General features: G+C 35.2%; 1 protein-coding gene across 1 annotated transcript in view; it reads left to right on the top strand.

Moving 5' to 3' along the window:
- The window catches only part of FBXL13 (F-box and leucine rich repeat protein 13), a 72,645-nt gene that overhangs the window by 46,711 nt on the left and 11,924 nt on the right, over nucleotides 1-14,010 (top strand). Inside the window, exons 5-7 of the mRNA XM_083820957.1 lie at nucleotides 1,813-1,896; nucleotides 6,680-6,814; nucleotides 9,859-9,969. Coding sequence (XP_083677083.1) covers nucleotides 1,813-1,896; nucleotides 6,680-6,814; nucleotides 9,859-9,951 — 312 coding nt within the window. The 3' untranslated portion in view covers nucleotides 9,952-9,969. The remainder of the gene's footprint in view (nucleotides 1-1,812; nucleotides 1,897-6,679; nucleotides 6,815-9,858; nucleotides 9,970-14,010) is intronic.

The raw sequence follows: 14,010 nt of genomic DNA, 5'->3' as shown, positions 1-14,010 counted from the left end.
CCTTTTATACCATGTCTTTAGTCTTTGCCTTCTCAAATCTGGTGTTATTAATGAAACACCTTAAAGGAGACTTTGATTTTTATTGTAAAAATATTTTTATTATGACACAGTGTCAGTATAGTCACATAATATCATTATAGATTAGCTTTGAAATAATAGCAGTGTTAGTTGTCATGTAGAAAAAAAAAAAAGTTAATATTTCATTACCAAGTACCATAAAGTCGTACCATTTTTAGGTAAAGGGAAATGGATGAAAAAACAATGTCCTAAAGGTTGACCCTATCACTATGAGTCTCTTCTGTAAGGAATTCTTGTTCTGACATGAACACATTTGAGGATTAGGTAGACAATTATTTGTTTTCTTGAATAAGATTGTTCTGGACAACACAAATTTGAAATCTGTAGATTTTCATGAAGCTGTTGTAAGTAATGGTCAGCATATAACTGTGTCTGCTGAGAAAAAAAATGCAAATTTAATTGTTTTCATAAGCAGCTAGGATTGAAAATCTTTTTCATTGTTCCATTTTCTGTTTTTATTCAGCCTGTGAGGTTTCAGGAATTCACAAAATTTGAACTCCAGCCGCACTCTCCCAGCATTATCACTACAGTGTCCACATCTGGATTCCAGACACTACTTAAATGTGTTTATTTTGTCAGTATGATATTTCCTCTCTGTGTAGTGCTGTTCACTACTTAATTGTAGATAATTTATTAACCACATGGAATGAAGTGATAACTTTGTTTTCATGAAGAAAAGTTTGTTCAATAATATGGAGCATACAACTACTCTGCTGTGAATATCAAAACACGTTTTACAAAATTAACATTTATTTCTCCTTCAAATTAAAGTTGAGGTTAAGAACATGGTTCTGTTTCCTGGGGTACGAGCAGTAAAAAAGGTAAAGCATCTTCTGATCCTTTTGCACTCCTAAAATAGGAATTTACCAAAGTTTTCACCTCCCTATTGTCCTGAATGTTTTTTTTTTTTCTAAAGTAGAATGCACCTATCAGTGTGACTCAAACATCTCAAGTATTGTCTTGTTGTACTCAGAAGTTGTAGTTATAGGCATAGCTTTAGTCATAAGACCTTCACCAATAAGAAAATCCTAAAGGCAGCAATTTTAAGATACTACTTTTCTCCAGTTTCTTTCTTTCTGAACAGGTTAAATTTTTTTTTCTTTTTTTTTGCTTTTGCCATTGAATATTTTCTACAGTGAATTCCTAACTCCTGTATGTACATCAGGAAAAAATAGGAGGGTAAACTACATGCATTCTGCAGAAGAGTAGGATGTACGTAAGAGCCTAGCATTTATCGGCTCTTATGGACAGAGATGGATAAAATAAGTCCTGCTATTCTGTTAGATTCTAATGGGTGCAGGAAAGTCCTTTTAAGAAACACTTCAGAATCAGAGCTTAACTAGACAACAATGATAATTATTTCTAGTTTGATTAAAAAAAATGCAACCAAAAAGAAAGTTATTTTGAATATCTGAGAACAGTCATGTAATGAAGCATTTAGAGGAGGAGAGAAATCCAGACTATATTTCCCGCAAGGATTTCAGTGAGTGACTTTGGATAGCTCATTTATATAGTATCTCCAATCCTTGTTTTTCTTTGTAAAAAGTAAATAATGTTCTGAGAGAGTATTCTGAAGAGTTATTATTTTTGTTTCTTAAAAGATGCTGTAATTCTTAGGTAGAAGGTTTAACATACAAAACTTGGATATTTTTGGCCATCTTAGGATATTAAATGTAATTACATATAATTGCATATATTGATTTCTAAGGTTATTTTTTTTCTGGATTTTTTTAGGGGTTGAGAGCCCTTGGCTGCTGTGGAAAAATAAAGCAACTTTCTTTATCAGAATGCAAAAATGTCAGTGATACTGGGATTCAGGTAAAACTTAACTTCTTTTCTTGGTGTGTCCTGGAAGCCTCTCTATTTTGTCAATTTAACAATGTCCAAAACAGATAATATTTTACTCTTTACATCATCATTCATTCTTCATTGCAACGTTCTAAACTTTCACTGTTAGAAATTCTTTTCCCCTTCTTATTCCATTTTTTCATTCCTTCTGTAAATTATAATGAATCTCAAATTCTGCCCTCTGCGTTGAATGAAATTGATTATACAGGAGCTTTTTTACTGAATTGTACTGTGCAAATTACAATCTAAATTGCTGGCACTATTCTTTCATCCTTGCTTTAAAAATCCTTCATGAATTTCTATTTAGAATATACTTTTCTCACTGCTTGTGTGAGCTTTCAGGTATTACTGCTTTATTAGGTTGCCATTTGATGAATGCCGTGCTTACTTGACTTAGTATGACTAGTTCAGTGGAATAGTTAAATTTCATTTAGCCTGTTATGTGTGGTTCTTCATGTGCTGCTGATACATTGCTACACGCAACTGTCTTTTAGTGATACAAATATGTCTCAGTCTAACAGTATATTTCTTACCAGCACAAATCCTTAAAAATAACAAATTATATTTCAATAAGAAAAGCATACACATCTCATCCAGATTGAACAGATTTCTTAGCTATTTTATAGAAAAAAAAAAAACACAGCACAAATTACACCGTTATTTAAAAAAAAAACACAACCACTTTTCCACTTTTAAAATGTCCTATGAAAACATCAACTCCATAATTTGTTCATGTGTAATGATGAAAGTAATCTACCTGAAATTAGACTACATGTACTTTCAGCTAGATATTTGAAATACTGACCTCTTATTCTAAAGACCTCATACTCCCCGCAGAATTATCTGTTGAATCTCACTAAACTTATTTTTTCCCCACTGTTTTTCTTTTGATTATTATATATGTTGGTTTAAAAATTTAAATATTGGATTTTGACCATATAAAGAGAGACGTTGTTCTTAAAAAAAAAAAAAAAATTAGGCTAAAATATAAATATGTATTTGTTACTGTTCTGACCTTAACATTAGCCTATAAGCTTAGAAATTTTCCGGGGTCAATAATCTTTAAGAAGTAATCACACAGGAAATTAATTAATATGTAAAAAAACAACCTAAAAATTGAAGTTGCAGCAAAGGCGATTTTTTATGTCGATGATAAGTTTTGAAGTTACACAGTAAAAAAAAAACACTCTTTTGAATAATTAGCAATTTCATAGAAATATTAATTCTAATACAGTATTTGAACTCCATTTACAATGCTTATAAATTATTTTGTATTTTTGATTTATGGACTTGCTTTTTTAGTTAGTCAACAATGAGATTTGCCATCCAAATATTTATCTTCCTTATACTATCATCACAGCAGTAACTACATATGAAATTCTGATTTATTAGTATTCATTATCTTGTTTTGCTAAAATCGGTTATTCTGTGTTACTGGAATTCTTTTTATGGGTAAAACATTGCACTGCAGACTGGAAGAGACTCAGAGGGGGCAGGAGGGATGATCAGATGTATGGAACACTTTCCTTAAAAGGAGCAAATCAGTAAGCAAGGAACCTGCGGTCTGGAAAGGGGATGGCTGAGGGAATATGTCTGAGATCTGTACAATTGCAAGTGGCACGAAAAGGGTGAATAGGGGTCAACTTTTTGCTGTTTACTTCCATACGTTATCTAGGGGGCATGAAGTGAATCTAGTTTGAAGATTCAGATGAAGAAAAGGAGATGACTGTCTCCAAAATGTATTGTTCTTTATCACAGGTTGTGTATGTGCTTGAAGTTTATCTACATCCTTATGGAGATTTGATAGATTCAATACAATTGCGTTGATTTACTGCTTTGTGTTTCAGAACAATATAATAAGCATTAGTTGATAACTTTACAGTGGAAAAAAGAACTATGCATTTTGTTGAGAAGGAGAAAGTATTTACATCCTGCTTTTTTTCTGTAACTGAGAATTGTTTCTAACCACATGTAACAGAAATGTTTAAATCATGTTGTTTAACAACATCAATTTTATGCCCATAAACACTTTCAGATTGTCAGGCTGCAGGTACAGGCACTGCCATCATGTAATCCCAGTCTTCAGCCTCTACATTTTTTCCATTATAAAGCTCCAACATCCATCATTTTATAGCTATATATTATAAGAATGAGTCAGTTGTTGCTGCACCACAAGGGATGCATCTGGATTGAATCTTCTTACCCAATGTGTATGTCAGACCATTAGAATTTGCTTCTTTAGGAATAATTCTGACTGGCCTTTCATGAGTGTAAAGTTCCATGGTTTTGTTCCCACAAAACAATGACCAAGTATGTACATCTTGTGTATCTCACTGAAAGTCGGTGCAGAGCCAGCACTGCTCCTTTCAGAGGAGAATATTCACTTCTACATCGCACTATGCCTGAGAAGGTAAGTGTCATTTCAGTAAGTGTCGCACAACATAAAGTGAAAAAAGAATGTGAAAAAGAAGTGTTTACACTTTCTGTAACTGCAATATGAATATGAACTTTCTGATGAAGAAAGAATCAGAAGTGAGCACATGAAGATGTAGGACAAACCATGTGGTCATGGATCTAGGGAGGGCAGGAAGAAGAAAAGATAAGAAAGTAACTCGAAACAAAATGGTAAGTCCGTCTTTAAAGGTGAAATCAAAGGATATGAGTTTATGGAAAAAGCTGTAGAAAGTTGCCCCATTTTATGCTGTACATCCTAGTTATTTTTTGATTATATAAAGAATATTTAAATTATATGAGAAGAAAATGCATATTAAGAGGTCTTTAATAACACTGTTAAGGTAAAATGCAGAAAGTTGTAAAATTGCAAAAAAAATGTTGATCTTAGAGTGTTAATTCATTTACTTGTTTACAGGCATTATAGCAGTATGTAAATGATCATGTGATCACGTATTTTGTAAATAGGATCTCATTCATAGCTCAGACAATGCTCAATTTATGAGCAGCATTTTCATACTACATATTTTCTTTGATGCTTGTGTGCCTTCAGGTCTTATTTAAGCAGAATTAAAATTGTGCAAATAAGTTAGAAAATCATATTTCCTTCTTATACTATTCAATTATTTGTTGTGTCCTTAGTGTTTTGCAAAAATTTCAGATCTTCACCAGCTTTTCTGGAGATCTTGGGTATTTTCATCATAGGCATAGAGCCAGGGATCCAGAGATGAAGAGAGCAAACAAAGCACCATTTCCTTTGTGAAATATGACTTAAAGTTTACTCCCACATTGTTGCAAATAGCACTTAAGAGCAAATTCAGAACCTAACTTTGACGGATGTTTTAGGTATGTATGTAGACTAACTATGCCAGTAAAAACAAGATAATCATATCTCACAGGCATTGAAATCTTGGCTTCAGCTTGTGCTGCATACCTAGCTGAGAATGTAGTGATTAAGTTGTCATGTCTGAGACTAATTCTGAAGGTATTTCGATTTCTCTTACACACAGAAAACAAAACAAAACAAAATAAAAAAACCACCAGTTTTGGGGTTTAGAATATTTCTGTGTTGTTGTTAACACCCTGTAAATCTAGGATTAAAATAGGAGAGGTACAAAAGCCAATTTTTATAAATTCGGTATTGTTCACTCTAACCAGTCCTGCATTAAAACATTCACATTCAAATATTTTGTGATATAAAACAAGAACCCAAAGCCCAAGAAGCACTACCTTGGTACAGCTGTATTGGTAGGAAAAACAAAACAAAACAAAACAAAAAACAACAAAACAACAACAACAACAACAACAAAACAGCTAGAGTTATGATACAGATAAAATTTCTAAAAAAGTTGGTCTGGGAAACAAATTTCAGACTTCCATTCAAGTTTCTTTGCATCTGTTAATGTAAGACTTTTGAAAATCACACACAGTCACACACCTTTTGATCATCAAAAAGCTAACATTTACCAGTGATCAACTATATTTTAGTGCCTGAGTTCCTGCTTAATGTAAAGAAAAAGTGGCCATAGGCTGGTTACTATAGACTCTTTTTCACAATGAAAAATAAGTAAGTGTATTTATGTATCTCTGTCTGCATGTACATGTGGTATTTATCCATGTAGTCCTTAGTCTGTTTACCTCAGGACTAATTCTAGAAAGGTTTTGAAAATCTTCAAGCAGTCAGTTTTTGTATTCAATCTGCAATATAAATATTTCCTTCTTTCTCCTTTAGAGAAAGGTTCTACTTGTAGAGGTAGATTTTTCATTCCAATATATGCCAAATTATGTCAGCTTTAGGCCATGATTAGAAAAATATGGAAGACCAGCTCAGTGACAAATTTAAGTTATTTTACCATGGTTTTAGGCTGGAAATGATAGAAGAGAAGAGATTCTTACTGAAACCAATGTCACAAAATGGTCTGGTATACTCACATCATGGCACCATTAAGTGAAGAAGTACTGCTTTAGGTTGTTTTATTTTTGAGTTAACAAGTCTGCAGTCTCTTAAAGCAAAAGTTTCCACATTGAGCTGTATTAGAAGTATGGAGCAGAATTTTATTCTAATGAACACACTGTATAACATATCTGCATCAGCAATGGAAAATAGCCTCTTAATGCAGCTCTTCTTTTTCCAGTGGAATTCACAGCCTACAGCTGAGTAACTTCACGGCTAATGAAGGGTGCATAGAACAATTGAAGTGCCTGAAATGGATCAAAGGATTGACATAAATATATTGTAAATTGAGAAGAATAGAATAGGCATGTTAACAAAGAACGATAGCTCTGTTTGTTGCATTTTCAGGAGTTCTGCACGGGCACAAAACACCTAGAATATTGTCACATCTCCAATTGCCCTCAGCTGACAGATGAAGCTGTGAAATATTTGGCACTTTACTGTCACAGACTAGCATCTGTCAGCATAGCTTGTTGTCCAAAGGTATGTGTGTCCACAGGTAAGAACTGGGACAGTAATTTTGGCATTGCTATTGCAAAGAAATACATTTTATTTCATTTAAAAATTTGACCTGCTGGAATCTATGTCTCGTCACAATTCTACAATGCACACATCTAACTTTAAAATCAGAGCCTAAGTTCAACCGACTAAAGTTCTGAGACTTGGTTCTTTAGAGAATTTGGCATTCTTCTAATGGTTGCAGATAGGACATAAAGGTGTCTGTACTGGATCAGGTAAAAGCCTCTCCCTCCTTTATCCTGCAGATATTCTCAGCTTCTGGTGTTTTGGGTGATTCCAAAAACAGTGTCTTTGTTTTAGTAACTTTTAGTATTTTCACGCTTTGTTGTTGTTTCTGAACCCAGGTAAAGCCAGCCCTGTTAGACTCTGCCTAGCTCAACTCTCCGCCAAACCTCTTAATATAACGCATAAGAAAAGCTAGATGCCTAAGGAATACATTTTCAAAAGCTGGCATAAATGCAAGTTCTGTAACCAGAGATGAAACACTGCTCATAACAGATGAAACTGTTCGTAGCAGCATCCAGTCTGGAGAAACTGGCTGCTGAACCACAGTTACATGCCTCATGGACGCGCTGTATGCCCTCTCCTGGATGTAGGCCAAGAGAGTTGCTCTGGGTCTTTCTGGCCCTTAGTTTATATCTTACGGATACCCACAGCACACCATTAATTATTTTATATATGGGTCTCACTTTCCTGTATCCATTGCTTTTTGATAGATATCAAGCTATTTTTTCATGATAACAGTAATAATAGAAGTTGTACATGGTTACAACATAGTTAAATTAGGTATTTTTTGCAAACCTCACTTTCCATTGTACACCTTATAGACATATCACACACAAAAAAAATAGCATAAAATATCAGTGGATACATTTAGGCTGGAAATTGGGATAGTTTGGGATAGAGGCAAAGTATCATGTAATGTTAATTCCCTTCTTAAGAAGGGAATGAACTGGATCATATTTTGTTATTCCTTCAAACAGGGACAAGAATTAAACTGAGTGACATAGTAATCCCCTTCCAACACTTTGTTTCTAAGTAATATCTTCTTCTTTAAAAGGTTAAAATCCGATCTGTTAACTACCATATTCAGAAAAGAACATCAAGACTTTTTAAAATAAACCTACACAGAAGTTTACAAGATTTTTTTTTCTTTCTTTTGACTTGAATCCAGCTTGCAACTCCATAAAATGAGCTGGGTACACCTGTGTTAAAACTAATGGGTGATTCAAATCCTTTGGCAAACTCTAGTATAAACTGAGGGGATCCAGCTGCTACATAAAGAAATATTTTCCACTGAGAGACTGTTTAAAAATGTTCAGGAGATTAAACTAAGAATGAACCTTTTCCAAAGGGTATACGTTAATACATCTGACGGTCATGTTGTGCAGTATCAGATATATATATATATATATATATATATATATATATATAACAACAACACAAAAACAACTGGATTAAAACAAAAAACATAGCAAGAGAACATGGAAAACACCATGTGGAAACACATGTCCAATAAGAGTGTTTGGGCATGTGCTGTGCAAGTTACTGTAACATTAGAATAGCTTATCACTTTAATCACATCTACAGGGGCAAATTAATTTTCATTGAATAAACCCCATTGGCTTCAGTGAAAGTGCAGTGAGCCTCCCTGTCATGTTTCTGTCCACCCAGGACAGGTACAAGTCATTCTGCAAATGATGATATCATAAAATATTCAGCAGTGCAGTTCAAAGTCTTATGCAAGGAATGAGCCTGATTCAAGAGTAATCAGGCTCTTAACTTACTTCATAGGGAGAAAAAAAAAAAAAAAAAAAAGTGAAGTTGCTCTGGGAAACATATCCTGTACATGAAAAAATACAGCAAGAATTGAAAATAAATCTCTGGTTCAATAATTCAGGTATTTAAATAGCAAAGCTCTGAAGACACCGTTCAATGGACAGTGAATTCTGTAATTCAGTCCTGTGGAGGGATTAGCCTTAAGTGTGTGATGAATGTAGATTTCTCTTAAATGTATTGATACTGAATACTGAGTTCAGTCAGCAAATTTTGTTTATTTCAGTAGGAATATTAGTCTATTTATTCACCTTGTAATCAATTTATTAATCTATTTTGGATCTTAACATACCTAAAGTGGAATTTTCTGTCCCACAAACCAGGTCCCAGCTTCCTCTTGCCTCCTTGTTCACCTGAGATTCTCACGCAATTGGCTGTTCAGTGCTAGTGAAACACACTTCTCTCTCCACCGTTCCACTTCACCGGGGTCAGAAACATTCTGATTTTAATCAAGTATCTTTTAAAGGTCTTTAGCAGGTCCCCACTTGAGTTTTGGTCCTGACTGAACAAGGCTATTAAACTGTGTTAGTTTATTCCTGACTGTTCCCGCAAAGGTCAGGGGAGCTTTTAAATAACTTGCATGAGTGCTTTTGTACTTTGAAGGCTCAGCATCTCACGTGTTTCTCAAACAAGTCTTCTAGCATTAATGGCTATGAATATCATTTTAGAAAAACGGAACTGTGAGGTGAAACTAAGCAGCTAAACAAACACAGCTATATGTTAGTAAGGGTTTGCTATGAGACTCATTTGTAACAGGGAACTAGGATACAAAAGTGGTGTAACTAAACTCTAAGCACATCCTAATAGTTCAGTGAGAACAATGCAATACCAGGAAAGGTTAAAGGCCTTTGCATGTGCCACATGCAAAATCATGAGGTTGGGAATGTTAAACTACTCTGATTAGGTGAAAAACATCCCACAGGATTTTAGACTGTGAAATCATGTTTAACTAATATCTTATATGCTCCTGATATTTAAGTGACAGTTCCTGTAGAGCCTCTTGCAGAGATTCAGAATTCTGTTGTGCCAGAAACTTTATTTCTACAAGGTTATTTTAAAACATCATTTTCCCACAAATCAGACACTGAAATTGTGTGCTATGTTGTTTTATTTTTCCTTCCAGCTGTTCAATAATCTTCTAACTTCTGTGTGCCTTGTTGCTTCATTTACAGATGACTGACACCTATATACAATACTTGGCCACAGCCTGCCTTTATCTCCACTTCTTGGATGTTTTGGGTTGCATTAATCTTACAAAGCACTGAAATGTCTTTGGAAAGAGTGTAAGCAACTCCAGACTCTCAAGATTCTGTACTGTAGAAATATTACCTAGTAAGGGGATATTTCCTAATCTTAATTTAGGTTTAAACCCAAAAACATAAGGCCTGTATTCGCTGACATCTTCTTGCTCCTTCGATCTTCATCTTGCTCCTTTATTTGGGAGGGGTGGGGAGGATGGGGACTGTCCACGTCGTTGCCTTAGGATTTGTATGGCTCCGTGTATGTATCTACATACTCTAGTGTCAGTCAGAAGTGAAGAGAAATAGGGACACCATATATCTTTACGGCACAAAAGGTTCTTTTAGGGAAGTTTATACAGACACAGGGTATCAACTCAAGGAAACGTGGAATTTGAGGGAGAAAACCAGGCTGGACCTAATATGCTCAGCCATCGCACTGAGTACTTGAGCCCACTCAGAGAGTTTGTGGGAGCCTGTGAGAGCATATTTCCCAACAACTGAATGTTAGTATAGGGCAGAAGTAGATCTGAGCATTGTTGTGGACCTGTGTTTAAAATATAGCATGGATACAGCGAATGAGTCAAGGTATCGTGAGCATAGTTTCATGAAGTGAAACATACAATTGGAAAAAACAGGTCATTTACCACAGCACAATCCAATTTTCCCACTGTTGTAAATGGACCTGTACTCTTGATTCCCCATGGAGTCTATTTTGGTCAGATTTCAGTCTGAGTTTTCAGCTCTGTGCCTCCAAGATGCAGATCCATCGCCCTTCCATTGTGTTTAAGAGCGTAACAGAGCAGTCACCTTACACCTAGAGCTCCACAGTGGCCAGCCACTCCAAAGGTACTGAAATTGTTTGGAAAAGAGCTAAAGTTTAAGGAGGGTTGACAATTCTGTGTATATAACTCAATCAAGCTTTATTACTTCAACAAGAGTAAGAAATATGTAACACTAGATTATGTAGAGAGTGTCCACACCAGGAGAATGCTAACCCCACTCCTACAGTGCTTACAAGACCACTGTAGATAGAGCACTCCTTGCTAAATCATTCCAGGGTTTAATAGTCACTTTAGAGACTACAAAACTCATGCAGATGCTTAGCAACTTAAAAGATATTTTATGTGCTTCATGCTTTCCAAACCCTCCTTGGTTTACTTCCCTCTGCCTCACCACAGACAATTCTGCTGTCATTACTTTTTTTTTTTTGGTCAGGCCTTTTTTTTTTTTTCCTCTCTGGCTTAGATTTCTTAATGTCATTTTAGAACTTTCTTCTCAAAACATCTACTTCTAATTAGATTGCTAGCTATGTGTTAGCTATGGAAAGTGTTTTGAAGGATTGGTATGCAACAGTAGTAACTGAAAAAAAATATTCTAAATATACTACACTTCATACTGAAAAAAATATTAAGATACTTTTAGCTTCCTAATTACTTTCTGACTTACAGATTTTCTCATATTAAGCCTCAAGGGATTTTCTCTAATCCCGGATTACTGTTGTTGACTTTCTTTTTCTGTGCCTTTATATCTTTGTTTAGAGCACTAGGCAGCCCTTCTGAGCTCTGGTTGCTTATACATTTTCCTGTAGAAATTAGATGTAATAGGAATGAAAATCTGAGCAAGTTCCATTTTGTTTGGTGTGCCATGATCAAAGAGCTGACTTGATTTCTCAGAAACACACTTGCAATAGTGTGGATTTTGCAGGATGACCCAGGACTGTGCCTCTGCCTGAGTCCTGTATGCTATGGGGTCTCTAAGCATCTTGATTAAACTCTTCTGACTCAGCCAAGGAATTTCCCAACTGGTTATTTTTACTGTAAAGAAAGCCCTAGAGAGTCACAGATTTTTCAAAACAAAAAGCAGCCCTGAGACACACATCTCCACCCAGTGTTATCTTTCCCCTTTTTGTGATTTTTACAACTAGGAAAACTACCAAGTTTACTTTCTCAATCTTGATTTTCTGGTATGTGATGGTGGTTGGTTCTTTGCTAGCTAGCCTCAGGCTCTGATCCTTTGCCCTGTATGTTCAAAGACAGGAAACTCTTACCCTGTGCAATTTGAGTCAGGTGGCTCAACCATGTAAAATAATTCAGTACTGAAGGTTCTTTACTTGTTCTTTCTAACACAACTGAAGAGCCTCCCTAGACCTAGGCAGGCTGCAGAATGCACTGACTATGTCAAGATCAGAGTGGCTTTTCAACTGCCATTAAATGCAATGATACTCAGAAAATAGAAGGGAGTTCACAGTTAGATTCAGATATATTCTACATCTTGTATATGTCACACTTTCTAAAAAATCTTTTTTTATCATAGTTCAAAGTCAATATTGGGAAGATATTGGCTTTCTGCCAATAATTGCATCAAAAACATAGTAAAATATGGCAGCGATTCTAAGCTGTTGGTCATATTGCAGCAGGTTTTAAATAAAGACATCAAAAGCAATGACAGTACAGTCACTTCCATGTCACAATGTACTTTTATAAAGCTATGTATTTCATTCACAACCTGAATGTTTTTAGTCATGAAATGTAAGTAACAGATTGTCACAAAAATGAACAATGGGTCCTCATTCTCTGTTTTCAAGCTAACTCCTAAAACCTTATTCAGATTCTTAGATATTCACAGAATGTATTGGAAAAAGCTGTTTTCAGGTGTAATTTATATACTACAGGCACGAAATGTACATTTCAGAGACATTTTGTTCCCTATTCAAAGAGATGGAAGAGATACCTATGTAAAAAATTAGATGAATCTGGAGAACTAAACATGCTAGTGGCTTTGATTCTAAATTAGCAATAGAAGAAATGTTTTTAATTTGAAGTTGCTATCTTATAGCAAAATCTATAAATCATGTATACTTCATTTTGCCAAAGGAATTCCCCATTATTTATTATTAAACACTAACCAGTCCTAGCAGACATCTTAATTGAACGAGCCTTGCAAGTATCAAGGCATATCTCATGTACTGTCACATACTTTTTCAAAGCTTCATTTTTGCCATTAGATTAAAATAGAGAACATATGCAACCACGAAGTTCTTAAAGTTTCAGTCCAATGCAGCTTCATAGGAAATAGTTATGAGCATAAAAATTGTCCATTCTTTCCAGTATCAGGTAGCATTTGAGATTATATTTGCCAGCATACTAGCCTGGTGCCAGGTTTATTTAAAAATTAAATTTAAAAATTGGCCTATGGACTGACAATCCTGCTGCATATTTCTGTATCTAGAGGCTAATGGTCTTTTAATTAATGACACAAAGAATCGTGGATAATCTAACTGTGGGACTGATACTGGTGCAATTTATTTTTCCTATTAGAGGAAGGGAAAGCCAACTCACCACGTTTTAAAATGTGGCTTCTGTAGGAAAAGATTGTGTCAGTTGTGATTCACTGAGGAGTAATCCTGTGAGAAGCAGCACATTGACATCTTTAGAGAAACTTCACTTCACTGTAACATTCTCATTCAACTTCACAACACCAAGTACCATTTAAAGGTAGCTGAAGTGCTGAGAAAGGTGTGGGTCTCTATTAACCTTATTGAGTGCAAAACGAATGAGGAAATTTGGCATCAGAATGAGGAAATCTGGAAACTGCCATCAGAAGGCCTTGCTAACCAGAGCAGTGCTTCTAACCAAAAAGGCATCAGGTATGCTACAGTCTGGTTCTACCAAAAGCTGCTCTTTGAGAGCAGAAGTAAATGCTTCCTTCTTTTTGTCAGCACTAATATGAAGCCAGTTCCATTTCTTTTAACCTCATGAGTACTTCATTAACAAATGACTCATTAACAATTACTTTTACAATTTCTGCCTTTTAACTGGAAATGACATCGCTTCTTAACGGCTAAAATATATTAGACATTTGGAGAACACTCTCATTTTTGGTTTCGGTTTGCTTTGGTTTGGTTTTTGATGGTTGCTGTTGGTTGGAAAGGAGATTGCAAGAACTCTATTTTCTTGAAAGAGCAAATATTTTCCAGTATTCAGGTCTCAAGACACGAAGGATTTGGGAGTCCAACACCCGTGTAACCAGAAATGAAGACAGCGTACACATGAGTTGGTAAAGGACTAAGAAAACTTAAGTTTT

Source organism: Anser anser (genome assembly GCF_964211835.1).
Source record: "Anser anser genome assembly, chromosome: 1".
Classification (NCBI taxonomy): Eukaryota; Metazoa; Chordata; class Aves; order Anseriformes; family Anatidae; genus Anser; species Anser anser.
This window is presented reverse-complemented; position numbering and strand designations above follow the sequence as displayed.